The 19,175-nt window shown below is 34.3% G+C and overlaps 1 protein-coding gene across 7 annotated transcripts in view; it reads left to right on the top strand.

The window, feature by feature from the left end:
* Positions 1 to 19,175, top strand: part of PHIP (pleckstrin homology domain interacting protein) — a 145,949-nt gene that overhangs the window by 75,579 nt on the left and 51,195 nt on the right. For 6 of the 7 annotated variants that reach the window (XM_064288248.1, XM_064288240.1, XM_064288220.1 and 3 more), the window contains 5 exons: positions 5,041 to 5,169; positions 6,679 to 6,904; positions 11,449 to 11,586; positions 12,285 to 12,468; positions 16,951 to 17,068. In XM_064288248.1, the coding sequence (XP_064144318.1) occupies positions 5,041 to 5,169; positions 6,679 to 6,904; positions 11,449 to 11,586; positions 12,285 to 12,468; positions 16,951 to 17,068 (795 nt within the window). The remainder of the gene's footprint in view (positions 1 to 5,040; positions 5,170 to 6,678; positions 6,905 to 11,448; positions 11,587 to 12,284; positions 12,469 to 16,950; positions 17,069 to 19,175) is intronic. The other variant, XM_064288234.1, reaches the window with a different exon arrangement.

Below are 19,175 nucleotides of genomic sequence, written 5' to 3'. Positions count from 1 at the left end.
AAAAATAGTTTGGTTGACAGTAATAGTATATCAGGCATGAAACTGGATAAGTAAGGTGAGAACCACTTTAATCAGAGACATCATAATGAAAAATTACAAGGGTAGATAGTAGGAAATCTGTGAAGGAAAAAAATATAGGACTCGGTGCTTTCTGACCCCTTTAAGGATTGGGGCTGGAGAGTAACAGGGAAGATTTAGTAAATGTGTTCAGAATGTTAAGCCTGGGTGATCTTGACAATAATGCTATTAGTGGAATTACAAAAGATATGAAGGATAACTAATTTTTTAAAGTTCATTTTTGTATATGTTTATTGTGAGGTAGCATTAGATTCCCTATGTGAAAATGGTCATCTAGCACTTGAGATAGAAGATATAACAGAAGAAAGTTGAAATCTTCATGTAGAATGGTGTTTGTCTTTTCATGGAGATGGAGAGGACAGTGTGGAAAGCTTAGAGCTGAACTTAGGGAAATATTCATATTTAGCAGACTGGAAAAGAGAACATGATCCCTAGAGAGGATGTTGGGAAAATACCGTGCCAATATCATGTCACAGTGATGACCAAAGGAGGAGAATACATTCCAAGGAGGGCGCCATCAATAAGTGTTGTACTCAAATCTACTATGAGTTAACAAAATGCTTTTAAATTTGAAGACGAATTAATTAGTAATATATTTTTCCTTTTAAGTGAAAATAAGCTGGTTCTTCAAATTTAATATAATAAATGAATTATTTTTACTTTATATAGTAATTTGGTCTACTGTTTTTTTTCCTTAATCAAGCCATGTATAGCTGTTTCTTAATATAAAAGTTTTTATTCTGGTACCACTTATTAAATAAAAAAATATATATATGGCTATCCTTAATTCATATCCAATGGTGTCACCATAAATTAAGAAATTTTCAACGTTAGAAGAAACATTCAATATTGATTTTTTTTTTTAATGGAAGTAATTCGATGACACCTGCACTATTGGAATATGAATAGTTCTGTTAAGATATTTTAAACGTGTATATGACAGTGGCCTTTCTCCAGAATCTAGTGTACATTCTTAATTTTCTCCCATGTTACTAACTTCTAAAGTTTCTTTCTACATAAGGAAGGACTTTCAAAGAGTAATTCGTAGCATAAATTCACTTTTATAGCTTTTATTATTGGTATATGAGTCTATTTTATAAAATTATTAGGGTATTTTCAAGGATTCATAGTTTTAATTTTTGGCACATTTTCTAGGAAAGATGCTGTTTTCTAATAAAAAATATATATTTAGAAAATAAGGCAAAAACCTCCCCTTTTCATAGAATTGAAATAATTCTTTAAGAGGATGATTCTGCCCAAGATAGCTCATATTTTTAACCTTCCTAATTTGTGTTGAGGTCCTAAATTCACCTTTATATATGTTTCTCATGTTTGAGGATTTAGACCCTGTAGTTTTAGTCTACATGCTGGTGCATGTAGTATACCTCATTCCAGATTTGTGCAGTTCTTCCAACAAGCCTTCTTGAACATCCATGGTAGGATTTTAGAACTGGATAGGACTGTAGTGATTGTTCAAGTTTATTTTCATCATTCCACAGATCAGGTGACTTGCCTGTTACTGGAAGAGGGGTCTCCCTTAGTTATCTTTCCATTTCACGAAACTTTGTATACTGAAATTTGTAGATCGTACCCTTACTCGAAAAAAGTACTAGCCTTCTTCATTGAATGTAACCATTCTATTATCATCAAAGCACTTAAAAATTTTTGTATTGATTTAATTTTTTCTCAAGTTCAGTATAAATCTCTAAATTCTTAATAAGATTGTATTATTCCATTTCTTGGTAGTATTTCTAGTATTCTTTAGGCAGTATGAGAATTTTCTAATAAGGGACTCTTAATAACTTGTCCTCTCATCTCTTGCTTAGAAAACAGAATTCTTTATCATAATTGCTGAATATATTTTTCTATTTCTTTTCTTTGAGCTGCTTTTGCTGTTGAAACCCTTGGTACTATCTAAGGGATTATCCAGCTATTCCTTATTGTTAGTTAATAAGTCTGAGTCTTATGTGGTATTTATTTACGTGTATCTCAAATAATGCTGACAAGTGTATTTGCATTTTATTAGAGGAACAATTTATCTAAAATTAATTTATTTTGAAAATTTATCATCATTACTTATTGATTTCTTTCTGTTTATAATTTTACTGCAGCATGTAATAAGTACTAGCATAAGCTGCTGTATACAGTATTACATTTTATGTTGACTTATTTTCTTGTTAAACAGGATATTTAATTTTGTGATAGGCACATAACCATTAATATGGATAGAGGATAATTTCTTCCTTTTGGTCTTTGAAGGTCAGCCTTACTGCTTCTTAAACAACACGTGTTCAAATGGTACCTTCATTGTTAAATTTTTCTTTTAAGAATTCTAAGTCATAATACTTTGACCCTGGTATAAAAAGATGAAATCCTTTCCAGAGAGAAATGTTTCACTTTTTTTATTGTCGTTGACATAGTTAATCACAGCACAAATGAAAACAGCTAGGATATTTTTAGTTATGTAGGAAAAGTAAAACATTTCCCTATTTTGTATCCACTACTTGGAAAACCTAGCCTTCACTTTATAGGTACCCGTTTTAGTATTTCAGGAGTCATTACTAAAGATAAATGTGGTATTTTAATTGATAAGACTAAAGTCACCTTTTCTATTTGGTTCATGAGTAAAGCAGATTCTTTTATGCCTTCCTCAGTGAACAATGACTAATCCAGATTATGCACTTTTCCTTTTTTTCTGAGATGATTGAAATTACTTTCATTTTCTCCTTATAAAAGTTGCTTTGGAGTTAAACAGATGCTTTACACTGAGAAAATTGGTACCATCCTGCCATATTTACAATGGAATGTGTTATATAGGATACAAAATGATTTTAAATATAATTGCTTTAAAATTTTTTTTGCCTTTTTAGAGCTTTGTAAGTTTCACCTCTCCCAGTTACTCTTTTTGAGATCTTCTACTATTTATTAATGTGAGGAAATTGGTAGATAGTATGGGTATAGAGTTGATTAATCTCCCCTCCCCCCCCAAAAAAATGAAAGAAAGAAATTACAGAGCAAGATTGTCTAAACATCACACAAAGGATACCAAGCTTATGAACATCTATCAGATTTCCTTTGGCATTGCTGAGTTGCACTTCTTTACATCTCTCCCTCTATTCTACTGTGTACCTAGAGTAGTAAACTTAGACTTGTAATAGTAGTATGGTCTTGGAAGCGTTTATTAAAGTGGATTTATAGCCGTTTTTGTTTTGTTTTGTTTTCTGCCTTTTCTGCTGTGAACTGAGATAAGTAAATCTAACAACCATGGCCAAGGCAATTTCAATTCTTTGATTTTGAGTTTTTGATGTAGAGGTTTACTGACGGTAAATTTGTTCATTTGCCTACTTAATTACAACAGTTCATGTTACTTAATGTTTTTCTGTTTGCTTAGAGAACATTGCAATAAGAGACTTAAATCCTGACATTTCTACTTAGAGTCTTTCATATTTGGAAATACTAAGCTGTATGGCTACTAATTTCCTTACGTTAATCTCGACGAAAGTCCTGCTCTTTCTTATTTTTGAATAGTTGTAAAGTAGACTTGGAATCAGTTACGTTCCTCTGCTATCTTATCATCCTCTGACTTTTTTTTTACCACCAAGAAATAATCCTGTTTCACTTAGAATTTATTTTCTTACTTTTATGGTAGATCTCTGTGTATTAGACCTTTGATAAGTTCTTTAATATGACTAAATTTTAACGAAAGGTGTTTCTTTTCCATTATTATCACCATCCAAAACAACATTAATAAGCACCAGTGTGCACACTTCTTCTCTTTAATACACCAGAGAAAAAGCTAGTTTTCTTTTTGAAGCAGCCCTATTTGCGTTATTATATTAACTTCTTAAGCAGAACCCTTACTTTTAGAATGATATTTCTCTTTTGGCCAGAATGTAAATCTTCCTTGAGAAATCAGCTTTTCTTCTAAATTTTAACTTCATTTCTGTATTTGGTGAACTGTGTTTTCATCCCTATGCAACACTTTTAATATTGAAGAAAGGAAATTACCATTTCTCTCTTTTCAGAGCATTTTTGGGGATATTGCTAATAAAACTCCATTTGTTCTAGATCAGTGGATACCGGAACAAAGAGGAGGTATTTCTTACCTGATAATGTGTGTGTGTTCCGATTCTGCTAATCCAGAAATCCAATCCCATTTGTTGAAAATCATCCTTAGTTATTTGTTAGGGAGTCAACTCCCTATTTTAGTTGTTTTCTGAAATTCAGTCCCTAGATGTGCTTTAGATAGGGTAGAATTTTTACCTCTTTCAGAATACTGCTAAAGAAGCTTTCAACTGGAACATAGTCTGAAGAAGCACTGAGAGCAAAAAAATTCAGAGTGGTGATTGGCCACCTCTGTTTGATTGACAGGTTGCAGGGAGAAACCCATTCGTTCTGGATTAATGGAACTGGAAAACAGAAAACAATTATCAGGTAAAAAAAATTACCTTTTTTTTAACCTTTGAAGTTCATCATTTGAAAGATGCGTCAGACTACCAGTGAATTTATTACCAGAAAAATTTTTAGTGTCTTCTGAGCAGTGATCTGTGGTTACTACTTTCAAGAATTACAAAAAAAAATCGGTACAATTGCTAAACATTGTCAGCCTTTGCAGAAAGGGTAGTAATTAAGTGGAGATAAGGTGGAATGTAAGGCACAGTTACATTTTAAATCTGGGTAGAAGGCGTGAAACAGAATTCTATGGGTGGGGGAGCGTTGGTGTTCTTATATTTTCTGAATTGTGTCTGGTCTGTGGATAAGTACTCTGTTTTTTCAAGGCTATTAATCTGACACTTTTCATGAATATTCACAAGTTTTGTTACTGTATTTGTTATACTTAATTTTTACTTCATTATAATGTACAGTTATATACCTTCTATTATTTAATTCTAGTAACAATAGTGACCAGTTCTTTACATTCTATAAGGGCAATGTTTTGATTGTTGGTTAAATATATTTCAGATTGAAGGCCAAGGACATGGTGCAGTATTTGACTGCAAATGCTCTCCTGATGGTCAGCATTTTGCATGTACGGACTCTCATGGACATCTTTTAATTTTTGGCTTTGGTTCCAGTAGCAAATATGATAAGGTAGAGTATGATGAATTTGTATCTTCCCCTTATTTATTTTTAAATCTGTCGATGTTTACAGATTGAGTTTTGGGCGGATGGGTGAGAATCACGTTTATTTGCATTTAGCCTAAAGCTTTGAAGAATTGATTCTAAATAGTCTGGAAACTTCTGGTTTTGGCACAAGGGTGAAGACAGTGGTTGTTAAGTCTCACTTACTGTAAAAGGCATTAAATAATAATTAGATTATTTAAAAATTAGATAGTCTGGAAGAATAACTTTTAACGTAGCCTGCTAGAGCCATCTAGAACTCTTGAGGTCTGTAAACTGGGGATAAGAGATGTCCATAGAAAAGATCTTTGAAATTATGCAAAATGTTTTATTTATATAGATAATATGCATTTATCTGCAGTATGAATCTATAGTTTTCATATGATTTCTCAAAAAATGCATGACCTAGTAGTGGCAACTAATTTTTGTAAATATTAAAGGCCCTGTGTTTAAAATTAGTAAATAAAAGACAAAAATTGCTTATTTGTGGTGCAGTGGTATAAAAGGTTTTGATAGTTAAAAATTGAATAGTTCAAATTGCCAATAAATTTCTGAAGTTACAAGTGTGTCAGGGATAAATTCATATTAATGATTTTTTATCATCTGAAAAGTTTTAGAGAAAATATTTGTTAAGTCTTGGGAAATCATTAATTTTTTTAATATTACATAAACCATACTTACTGAATACCTAAGGGTTTTCTTAAGTTCCTAAACGTTGTTTTCTGAGTTCTGTAAGTTATTTTTTTTAAGAGTTTAATTCAAAGAACAAATTTATTAAATGATTCCCCTTTGTAAAATGTTAAAACAAGTAATTGCCACATCCAGTAATTAAAAATAACGTAAAGCATAGTAGCTCTGTGAAAATAAAAGTACTGTTGAATGATTCATGCCTAGATTTGGTTTTTTATCATTGAATTTGAAATTAACTTTCAATACTTGTTTTTTACATTTACATTCTTTTCCTTGTCCCAGAGGAAATTTAAAGCAGCCTACTTTTCTGATCATAAAAATTAAAATATTTATTACAGATAAAATAGGAAATCATTAAAAAGAAAACAGAGATTCAATTCAGAACTACATTTTGATCAAACATTTTTGCAGTCCATTGAACACATTTTTTAAAAGTCAAATTCTTTTAATTGTTCTCTGAACTCCTCATCACAACTGGGAAAAACTAAGACTATGTGCCCTTCACGTTTGCATTGTGGCTTACATATGCATCATTAGCTCATAGTTTTATAATCTCTTGAGCTTATCTTTTCATAAGTGTTCTGTTTGTATATAAACGTAAATTTGTATGTGTTTGATAACCATTAGTGATAGCACATAGAGATGTCAAGTATTTTGTACATGGTTTTATGTACAATTAATTCAAGAAGAGAAAATTATTTTAAATTGTTCCATTAGAAGTGTATAGATCTTTATCTACAACAGTGAATTTTTATTCCCCACTGTTTTGTGGTGTGTGTTTTTTTACAGATAGCAGATCAGATGTTTTTTCATAGTGATTACCGGCCACTTATCCGTGATGCTAACAATTTTGTATTAGATGAACAGACTCAGCAAGCACCTCATCTCATGCCTCCCCCTTTTTTGGTTGATGTCGATGGTAACCCTCATCCATCAAGATATCAGAGATTAGTTCCTGGTCGTGAAAATTGCAGGGAGGAACAGCTCATCCCTCAGATGGGAGTAACTTCCTCAGGTTGGTGCTCATTTTCATAGACAACCATATTTTCTTTTTCTACTGAAATCTTATAAAGCTGCTAATTGAGTAAAACTTTGGTTTACTTGTTCTGAACAGACAGAAGCAAAATTGTTGCCCTATCCTTCTTTAAATTTTTTTGAATAATGCTTAAGATTTACACAATAATTAAGGAACATTGGAGATGTAAAGCAATAATTTTAGTCTGTATCCCTTTATAATCTCTGGGGGCTAATAAGGTATTCCCTTTATTTGGTTATGAGATAAGTCAGCAATAGTCATTTATTTTTTTAGCCAGCAACATTTATTGAGAATCGGCTCTGTTTCTGACATGTATTAAACATGTGATCCTTGCCTCCATGGAATGGATTAGAACGATTAATAAATACAGTTAAAAATAAATACATAGAACATTTTACCAAAGAGGACATTCAGATGGCCATGAAACACATGGAAAGATGCTCAATGTCGTTAGCCATCAGAGACGTGTAAATCACACCACAATGAGATACCGTTTCACTCCCACCAGGATAGAAATTGGAACCCTTGTCCATTGCTGATGGAAATGCAAAATTGTACAGCTGTTGTGGAAAACAGTGGTAGTTCCCTCTAAAAACTAAAAATAGAACTACCCTAGCAATTTGACTCCTAGGTATATACCCAAAAGACTTGAAAGCAGAGACTCAGAAACTTGTATACCAGTGTTCATTGCAGCCCTATTCACAATAGCCAAAAGATGGAAGCAACCTAACTGCCCATGAATGGATGAATGGATAAGCAAAATGTGGTACATACATAAAATGAAGTACTTTTCAGTCAGGAAGAAAAATGAAGTCTTCTTGAAATATGCTGCAACATGGATGGAGCTTGAAGACATTATGCTGAGAGAAATAAGTTAATCACAAAAGGATAAATACTGTATAACCTCACTTAAGACAAGAACAGGCAAAGGTATAGAGACCAGAGTTTATTAGTGGTTATCAGGGACAAGTAGAAGAGAAAGGGGGTGGGGGAGGGGGTGTTGCTTATGTGAGGCACTGAGTTTCAGTTTACAGTGATGGAAAAATAACATTGATGAAGGGTAAGGCAGCACAGCTGATTCATGTTAATTGCTGTCAATAAGTTGTACACTTGTAAAAGTTAAATTTGCAGAAGTTGTATGATGTATTTACAATATTAACCAAAAAAGGAGCAGCTGCTGAGGCTGCTTATGTACAACCAGAAACTTCATGGTTTGGAGGTTTAGGGTCATGGTTTCATGGGACATCCCAGTTAATTGGCTTAATACCATGTTTAGTCTTTCTGTTCTACCTCCTAGTTTGTTGGGGAGTGCCTGGGGTCTTAAAAGCTTACAAACAGCCATCCAAGATACAGTTGGTCTCTCTTCACCCCAACCAACAGAAGAAGAGTCTAGGATAGGAGGAATAAATGAAATGTGTGGCTAGCTGTCTCCATGAACAACTACCTCATGAGATATAGTAACTGGATGGTGCCTGGCTACCATTAGTGAACATTTTAATCAAAGATGCTATGGAAGAATTCTGAACAAAAGGGAAAAAATGTAGAGGAGAATTTCAACTTCTCATGGACTCTAGACTTTCTGGAGCCATGAAGCCTGGATGAACGCCCGAAACTATTGCCCTGAAATAGTCTTTAAACTTTAAACCAAAAATATCCCCTGAAATCTTCTTTAAAACCAAACCATAGTTTAGCTTATCTAGTAAAGAACATCTGCCTTGAGCATTGTGATCTTTTAAGAATTATCTATTTGGGATCAAATTGACAACAGCAACTCGAAAGAGTAGATAGGAAATTTAGGGAGCAGTGGGTTTATGTTAATGTGACAGAAACAGTTCTAGAAAAGGAGGGTGAGAATGGTTGTGCAACTTGAAGAATGTAGTCAATGTCACTGAATTGTACCTGTAGGAATTGGTGTATGTTTTGCTGTGTATATTCTCAATAACAAAAATAAGACATTTAAAAAAAAAAAAAAAAGATTAAAGCCAAGAAAACCCTACGGGTCAGATTTGTCTACTTTGCCACATGAAATCACTGTGAGTCTGAATCGGCTTGACAACACCCAGCAACAACAGAAGAGTCTTCTGAGTAAACATGGCCCTCCCTACAGCTTGCTTTTGGGCTTTCAGCCTCCAAAACTACGAGAGAATAAACTTCTATTGTTTTAAGCCAGGAAAAAAAAAAAGTTAGAAATTTTGATAAGTGTTACTAAGGGGAATAATAATAAGATGTGTGAGAGCGAGAATAGGACTAGATAGCATATTCTTACTGCAGATTGTTGTAAGGAAGTAATCACTGTTAAAGGTTTATAAGCAGCAAGATATGGATAAAAATTGGCCATTGGGCAGTAGTTGTTTTGGTGACTTAATGGAGGGGAAAGTCAATTTGAGTTGAACGGCATGAGAGATGAAGAAATGGAGACATGGTCTTACAGATACCTCCCTACCCTGCTTTTGACAAGAAATGTAACCCTGAGTTATTAAGTAAAAAAAATTGAAAGGCTCTGTAAATATTAAACCAATTATGAAATTTCAAATCCTATTATTTTTTAGGGTGGAAAAATGCTTGTGAAAATATTTTAAGTTTTTGATTCTAGCTTAATGGACAAAACCTCTAAATAGGTAAAAAGGACACATACAGGATATAATATTTGTGATGGTTAACTTTTAAATAATTTAGATTCCATAAGCAACACAGAAAAATCAGTCTCATTTTCATTATACTGAACGTGCTCCTTATTTTTATCAAAGGATTGGGCATGAAATAACAATGAAGAGGAACCTAGTGGATGGGAAGGGCTGCTCTTCAAACTAAACATGCCCACTTAGGATGGAGAGTGAAAAGAGAATCACTACAGGAATAGTCTCTCAGTATTTGGAGTATGTGAAATATATAGCATGAACTCAAAGAATATAAACAGGTAGTATTCAAGAAGTCTAGGCAAGCATTCCATGTCAGAGAAGTCTCAGAGCAGGTTGCAGGACCTGGTCATAGGACTGAAATTAAGAAAAATTTCTTCTGTCTCTTAAGAAAGGAACTGGCAAGAATCTGATCATGGCCAGATGCCAAAATAGGTATCCAGGCTGGGGTTTCAGGCACAGGGAAATAATGAAAGCACTCATTTATCAAAATACCACTGTTCCTTAATTATTATTACTGGTTTTTTGTTTGCCTTTTTTTATACACTTAACAGCATATAAAGGGCTTTTGTAAGGAATATTTCACTTAATCCTTGTATCTCTGGGGCCCCAATCCTAAAAGTTGTGAAGATAATTTTAACAGCATTGTGCCTTGTTCAGGTTAAAGTATGTGGAATCACAGGCTGTGACTTTTAGCCTATTGTTTTCTTCCATACTAAGCTGCCCTTGGAGTAGAAAGTGGACTTAGTCTTTGAAAATAAAATAGATAACCAGATATTAATAATGGGTCACAAGAGAACCCATAGCAATAATTGTGTCTTTATAGTGCGTCACAAAACTTAAGTATTCCAGTCACAGAAGTCAAGTTAAAGATTTGGTTCATTACTTTAGACTTAGCAAGTACAAAAATAGAGCAAAAGCAAATACTTCTCATAAAAAGTTAGCATCATTACCATGTTTCTATTTGCAAATCTAGATCTGTGATAAAATTTTGGGAAATCCCTAAGAGTTTGGTAAAAATAGATGTCCTAATAATAGTTGGCTCAAGTGCAGTTTGGTTGTATTTACATGTGACAGTACACCTTACAGTGCTTCCTCAGTTATAAACGAGCTATGCTAGATTACTCATCAATATCAAACATGACATGTTTTCCCAACAGCATACTGGGAAAGAAGCATCGACTGGCATCTTTTTTACCTCTCTCCCTTTCTAGCTTTATGACCTTGAACAAGTTATTGTATCCCATTGAATTTTAGTTTTCTGTTATAAGATGAAATAACATTATACACTTAATACATATAATTTCCTTTCCATTGTACCTTTCTTACATACTACTCATTCATTCCAGAATACCCCTGGCATTTTCTGTTCCCACCTCAGCCCCACTGCACTGAATCCTCAGTACCTGCCATAGTTACTAACACATAGTTGGCACTCAAGAATTTATTGATTAAATGAGTCAGTATAGGTTTTTTAAGAGTATAGGTAATCAGTAATCAGATTTGTCTTTTTAAAAGAAATGTGACCCAAGTCGAAATCCTACTTAGGCTACTTACTAGCTGCGTGGTTTTGAGCAGTTACTTTGGTTTTCTCATCTGTAAAGTGGAATTAATAATAATGGTTATCTCATAGAGCTGTTGTAAGGATTATATGAGTGTCTGAATTGTGGTAAACCCTCAGTAAAAGTTAGCTCTCATCATCATTGTTCTTTTTAATACACGTAAGATTTTTTAGATTTTTTTTTTTTAACTCCATTATTTATAGTTGATCATTTTAGTTCTTTTAACCAAGCCAATTGATCTTTAATTCTGAACTCATAAGATTGATGAGTAAAATGTTTCAAACAGTGACCAAAGTATCCTTACATTTTATGTGGTATTACGTAGGACTGAACCAAGTTCTAAGTCAGCAAGCAAACCAGGAGATGAGCCCATTGGACAGCATGATTCAAAGACTACAACAAGAGCAAGACCTGAGACGTTCTGGTGAAACAGGTATCAGTAATACCAGCCGTTTAAATAGAGGTATGCAATGATTCTATTTTATGTGAAATATTAAAAAGTTTCAGACAGTCCAAACCCCTAACAGTAGAGACATAATTAAATTAATTATGGTACACCCATAAATAAAACTGTAGGCTGCCAAAATGATGTTTTTGAAGAGTATTTAATGACTTAGGAGAATGTTCATAAGATTTCTAACTGCAGATGAGTTTTTAAATATGCATGTTTTCCAAATTTCCTACAGTAAGCATGTAGAAATTAGAAAATAATAATAATAATTTCCTTGATAATTTATGGAACATATTCAAAGCCACAGCCTTGGACTATCTCATTGTTCCTGTTGTTTATTTCACTAATGTTAAAGCAAATTTGTGAACCTTAAAGTGTCACAAATCATGTCCTTAATTTGTCTGCTTTTGCTTCTTATGTAATTTTTCCAAAAAACTCTTAGCTTTTTTTTTTTTTTAAAAAGTAATGTATTTTACATCTTTGGAGTCTAACAGTCTATAGTTATTGTTCATTAACTTATTTAGTCAACTGTATAACCATGTTTTATTTTCATTACACTTTGCCTTTTGTTTAGTTCCTGAGGTGCGAATTTAATTATCTGCCACAATATGAAGTCATATGTGAAAGATAGTATAGATATTTTTTCTGCTATAAACTAATAGAGAAGTATCTCTACTAGAACATACTATTATATTAATTTTTTCACTTAGGCTCTGTAAGTTCTACCTCAGAGGTTCATTCACCACCAAATGTAGGACTGAGGCGTAGCGGACAAATTGAAGGTGTTCGTCAAATGCACAGCAACGCACCAAGAAGTGAAATAGCCACAGAGAGGGATCTTGTAGCTTGGAGTCGAAGGGTGGTAGTACCGGAGCTATCAGCTGGTGTAGCCAGGTGAGGGAAATTGTGAATTTTTATGTACTGGAGTTGCTTGTGTTTATTTTGAATTATAGTCTTCAGGATGACTTTTTAGCTCTGTCATTTGTTTTAAATTTGTCAGAAAAGCTAGTATTTTGAAACTGTTAATTCTGGAGGAAAATGAAATTTCCAAATATGGCCTTCTCTAAAATTAGTCACGTAAATGTTATGAAATGGGATGTGTTAAGGTGAGTGAATGAGAGCAGAATCATAATCTCGATTGACCAGTTGTGAAATTTTATTGAATAGGATTTTTATATTCTAGTTTGTTCTGTGTAACTATATCTTAAAACACATTTCATAATGTTTGTTATAATTATTTTATAACGGATTTACTGATCATTTTTTGTACCATATAATTCAGAGACATAAAGCAAATATACTGTATTATTTATCGGTAAATGTTTTTATATACTTTATGAAGATAACTGCTTTTTTATTAAATATGTGTGTATATGTAGAGAGCATATGATTTGATATAGTCCTGTTCTCAAGGTCCATGCTATAAGAGAACTTTATATATAGTTTCTTTCATTCTTCAGTAATGAAATACGAATGAGGTCTATAAAAAGCATGAAGATCAAAATGTGAGTTTGAGTTTAGGATTTTCTAGTTCTTAAACTCAAAACAAAAATAATTATTATATAGCTATTTTTTAATCTTAGTGTTCATAGTAGGTTATGATTTTTGATCGGATGGTAATTAGAATATTCACTTACGTTAGGATTTAGTATTAAATATACACCTATAGTTTAAACTTGAACAATAATATTGACTTATGATAAATAATGTCCAGATATCCGTTAGTAAAAAATTAAATCTGATATTTTTAGTTGGATTATTGTCCATTTTTAATCCTAATGTTAAGGTTTGAAGGGAGCTCAATGAATTATTCTTATCTTTTCAGCACTAGTTTTGAAGGAATTGAAAAATAACACAAAAGAATAAGATCAGAAATCAGAATATTACTTTTTATTACGGACACAGCTGTGGAGAGTGTAGCTTTTATCTACCTGAAATAGTGCTTTCTAGTACTGAACCTCAAACATAGGTAGCACTGGCCCACTGAATAAACCTGTCCACTCCATCATGTCAACACACCTTTGACCACACCTGTCCCCCACCAACCCCTCTCCCCATTCAGCCATTCCACAGATATAGCCTGAACTCCTACCTTGTGCTAGGCACTGGGCTTAGATTTGGGAATATAGCAGCTAACACAGACATGGCCAGACTCTTGGGAGTATAGCAGTACCACTCACCTGTCCTCTCACACCCTTTTCATGTTCCTTACCCTCACACCTGTCCCCACATACCAACATCCACACCCAGCAGCCCTCATATATCTTCCTGACTTGCCTGCTCCCTCCACCTGTCCTTGTGCCCGTTCTCCACACCTGTTCCAATTATGTCTTGTTCAGACTCTTATCCACTATATGCCATCTCCCCATATTCCTGTCTCCAGCATCTATTCCTCCATACATGTCCCCAAATCTCCTGCCCGTCCTCGTATTGAATTCCCAGATAGAAGCCTATCCACACACACCTCTCTCCCCTTTTCAGGGAGCTCATGCCAGGACAGGCTTTCAGTAACCCTGCGTGACTGCCTCACTGGGGTCCCCTCCCTGCCATTTATCCTCTTCCACCCTTACCTCTCACCATCCCTTCAGCAGCTACCTACGCTCACAAGCCCACAAACCTCACTCAAACTCGCCAAGTGGGTCCATCTCCTAGAACTATTCCTGCATCTGTAAAATGGAGATAATATGGGTAAATGGAGAAAATCCATGTAAAGTGCTTAACACAGAGTCTGGTACCTGTAAGCACTTCCCAATACTAGTTACTCACTTTGTTATTGTTATTGGGTGCCATTGAGTCAACTTTGACTCATAGTGACCCCATGTGACAGAGTTGTGAGGCAAGTGGTTTGCTTCCACAAAATGCAGAACAGAATGTATGCATTACGTACAAGAGTATAGGACTGGGCCATGCTTACCGTTTTTTGTTCTAAAGGAAACCAATTACTAATTTACTCCTCCTTCTCTGGAAAAGAATGAGTAAAGAGGTGAAGAGTGAGTTGCTAGTTGGTGGTGGGGGTCCCTATATATGGAAGGAAACATGAGTGGGTAAAATTTATTTCCCTCCAAGTATTCTTCACCTTTTAATCTCTTTATCATTGGACTTAACTGTTCAGCCTATAGTCTAGGAGGCTATGGCCATCACTTTCAAGGATAGAACTGCTTCAGCCTTCCTAGAGCTGGGTCCCCAACACTTAGTACACCTTGTATGAGAATCTTTCTGATAACCCATATCCTGGTAGGTAAAATTTGTCCCAAGAAGCATCTTAAATGGATCAAATTAGTTCATTAATTAAAATTAAATCCAATCATATAGCCAACAAGAGACTGGTATCTAGAATATATAAACTGAAACTAAACCTGATGCCACTGAGTCAGTTCCAACTCATAGCGATCCTATAGGATAGAGTAGAACTGCCACCATGAGGTTTCTAAGGCTGTAAATCTTTACAGAAGCTGACTGCCACATTTTTCTCCCACAGAGCAGCTGGTAGGTTTAAACTGCCTGCTCTTCAGTTAGCAACCAGGCTCTTAACCACTGCTTTGCTGCGGCTCTTTAGAATATTAAAAAAAAAAAAAGCATTGCCGTTGATGATTCTGACTCATAGCAGCTATACAAAGGACTCTCAAAACTTAATGGTTTAAACAAATCCAATCAGAAAACAGGCAAAAGACATGAACCAGATTTTTCACCGTAGAGCTTATACAAATGGCACATAAACACATGAAAAGATGCTCAACATAGCCATTAAGGAAATGTGAATTAAAACCAAAATGAGATATCACATAAATACCTATGGGAGTGGCTGAAATAAAAAATAGTGACAGCACCATATGCTTGGAAGGATGCAAAGGACCTGATTTACTCATACATTGGTTGGTGGGAATGTACAATGACACAGCCACTCGAAAAATAGTTTGACACTGTTTGAAGAAAGTAAATATGCAGCTAGCATATGAATCAGCAGTTGCACTCTTGGGCACGTATCTCTTATGTTCACACAAAACTTACGTTTGCACAAAAACCTATACACAAGTATTGGCAGCTTTATTTGTAATAGCCACAAATTGGAAACAACTGAGATGTTGTTCAGTGGGTGAGTGTTCAAATAAACTGTGGTACAGTCATACCATGGAATATTACTCAGCACTAATTATAATAACGATTGTATGGATAATAAATGACCTAGCAGAAAAAAAAAAAAAAACACCAAACCTGTTGCCATCAAGTCAATTCCAGTTCAGCGACCCTATAGGACAGATTAGATCTGCCACGTAGAACTAAATACACACACAAATGACTTAAGTAAAACTGGGGAAGTCTGAATAAGATCAGTGAATTGTATCCATGTCAACATCCTGGTTATGATATTGTATAGTTTTGCAAGATGTTACCATTGGGGGAACTTGGTAAAGGGTGAAGGATCTCTCTATATTATTTCTTACAACTGAATGGAAATTTAAAATTATTAAAATGTTTACTAAAAACAAAACATTAAATCTGAGCTGATTTTTTTTTAAAGGATTTAAGTTCTCTCGTTTTATTTTGCATACATAAGTATGACTGGCCATGTCTGAGATTCTACAGTTAAGTAAAATGACAACAATGATATAGTCCAGTAATAAAGTGCCAACATTACAGAGATGTTCCAGGTTTAAATATTAACTCTCATCACATGAAATCTCCAGGGAAAAATTAAAGTTCAAAGGTTTAATGCTCATGCAGTCTAAAAAACTTTAACATTATAAGGAATTAAAGTAAAATATCAAATTCTTTTATCCTTGTGAGTTGAATTTCTGTGAAATTCATGTTCCTCAGTTTCTTCTGTTGCTCAGTTTCAATTTGATGCCTAGGTAGAGTTGGACGAAGTTTTTCAATAGCTGAAGCCTGACCTGCCTCTCAGTGGAAAGACTATATAGTTCTTTCAGGGCTTCAGAAGTTATCGTTAGTTCAACCTCAAGGCTGCTAGGCCCTATTAGTGATCTGTATGGCAAACAAGATTATCACAGCACTGTCTCCCTACATTCACCAAATTAAGAAAAAAAAAAAAAAAGTTTCCAACCCTTGGAAAACTTACTTCTAGGAATAACATGTTCCCAGAACTTAAAAAACTTGGGTGAGCAAAGACATAGTAGAAACAGCATCAAGTTTGAGAAGACAAAGAAGATACTCTAGCATATATCTTTCCAGTATTCCAGTCATTTGACTTCTGGAGCCCAAAACCTTTGAATTTAAATTCAAAAGTCTTTACCACATGTCTCCATCTGGAAAGAAAACATCAGCAGTACCATTCCCTCTCTGACACCTAATATTCCTTTTGGAGGGAAACCGGGTGGAAAAATTCTTGATTAACATATATGCCTTTAAAATCTCTTGCAGTAGGCAAGAAGAATGGAGAACTGCAAAGGGAGAAGAAGAAATAAAGATTTATAGGTCAGAAGAGAAAAGAAAACACTTTGCTGTTCCAAAGGAGAATAAAATACTTACTGTCTCAAAGGTAAATATAATGACCATTTTAAGGCCTTTTTTTGTAATATAAACTTAATATTGTAAACAGGATATTTAATTAAGAAATAAAATCAATATAGTTAATTTTTGGTTATCTCTTTTGGATTATCTATTAAGTTTGCCATTGTAAATTTTTAATTCTAGATTTACTGTCTTCTAGCTTTTCCTAAATGCCAATTATTACATAGCCATTAAATCTAATAAATGGTGTTAAAACTCTAAGCTAAATCTTTAAGTAGTTCTGCCATTTGTGGCATAACCTACAAGTTTTTTGCTTTTGCCTTTTTTCTGTGTATTTTTTTGCTGCTTTACACCTGTTTGTTTTTGTAGATGATCAACTCAGCTATGTTGTTATAAACAGTAGTTCTTATTTTCTTCATTAAGAGAGGTAAATTGTCCTTGGTAGTTTGTTCTGTTGCTTTCTCTGTCATCCTTCTCTGGGAAACTTTTGGATCTCTAATGTGTTTGAGTTGGTCATGCCTCAATCAAGGAGAAATATGTATTTACTTGCTTGATTGTCAAGCAATTATAATTATCCCTTCTCTAATTCTCTTTTTTAACCACCTTAGCTTGAAACGTTCAGAACCTTAGATTCTGAAATTGAAGAATCCTGTTTGGAACTTCTTTTCAGGTCCAAGCCACTATCTAAGCAATGATCTAAGTCAAGAAAAGATAACTGATCCAGCTTTATGCTCCTTTCTATTTGAGTTCCTTAAACCTTTTAGTCTTCTTTTCTAGAAATTTCTTTTCTCTTTTATACCTTTTCTCTTGAAAGGACTGAAGCAGTTCTTTACTATTTTATTTTTTTCCTTTAGTAAGGGATCCCGAGTGGCACAGTGGTTAAGAGCTCTGCTGCCAACCAAAAGCCTGGCAGTTCAGATCCACCAACCACTCTTGGGAAACCTTATGGGGCAGTTCTACTCTGTCCTAGAAGGTTGCTATGAGTTGGAATTGACTCCATGGCAACGGGTTTGCTTTTGGTTTTTAAGGGTATCAGACCCTCTAGGGGGCAGTTATAACCTTTGACTTATGGTGGTGGCGAAAAATGTTGAATATACCATGGACTGCCAGAAGAACAAACAAATCTGTCTTGGAAGAAGTACAGCCAGAATGCTCCTTAGAAGCAAGGATGGTGAGACTTCATCTCTCATGATTTGGATGTTATCAGGAGGGACCAGTCCCTGGAGAAGGACATCATCCTTGTTAAAGGTAGAGAGTCAGTGAAAAAGTGGAAGACCCTCAACGAGATGGATTGACACAGTGGCTGCAACAGTGGGCTCAAGTTTAACCATGATCATGAGAGTGGTGCACGACAGGGCACTGTTCTGTCCTTTTGTCCATAGCATTGCTACGACTCGGCCCTTGACAGCCACAGTTGGTTGATTGACTTTTTTCATGATGTCTGGAAAGCATACCTTTTTCTTTATTCTTTACTTAGAATCCAAAGATGTGGGTACTTAAACATTTTTGTAATGACGGTGATAATAATATCAACATCCTAATTTAAGGTTGCTGGATGAAGGATGGATCAAAGAGGAAGGTGCAGAGATCATATGTGCTTTTCTGAGGAAGATTTCTAGAAGTTGCTATATAACATTCTGCATATATTCCATTGTCCAGAACTTTGTGACAGCCACCTAAAGAAAATCTCATTTTTTGTGGAGGACAGATGCTGGTTGACAACCAGCACTTGGAATTTGTCCTAAAGAAATACCAGATTGTGCATAAAGGTTTAAACAATGTGACATATTTTAGGAATACAAGTATTATGCTGTCATCGTGAAGACATTTATAACGATTTTTAATGACATGGATTTGAGTAGGTAAAAATATTTATGTTGAAGAAGCAAGATACAGTAAATTCTTAGCAATGGATTACTTAAAATTTGTGAGATTCCAATTGATCATAATTCACTTTTTTATGCCTTTACATATTTTCCAAGGTTTTTACAAGATTTTTACAAAGTTAGAAAATTCTTTAGTATTTACTATGTAGAGTAAATCGTGTATCTTTGTGTGTGAAAATGTGTTTATTTCATTTTCAGGAGTGAGGATACAATTATAGGTTCAAAATTATTTTATCTCAACAATTTAAA

This window comes from Loxodonta africana, chromosome 1 (assembly GCF_030014295.1).
Source record: "Loxodonta africana isolate mLoxAfr1 chromosome 1, mLoxAfr1.hap2, whole genome shotgun sequence".
Taxonomy (NCBI): domain Eukaryota; kingdom Metazoa; phylum Chordata; class Mammalia; order Proboscidea; family Elephantidae; genus Loxodonta; species Loxodonta africana.
The sequence above is the reverse complement of the archived record's forward strand: the minus strand, read 5'-3'. Positions and strand labels throughout refer to the sequence as shown.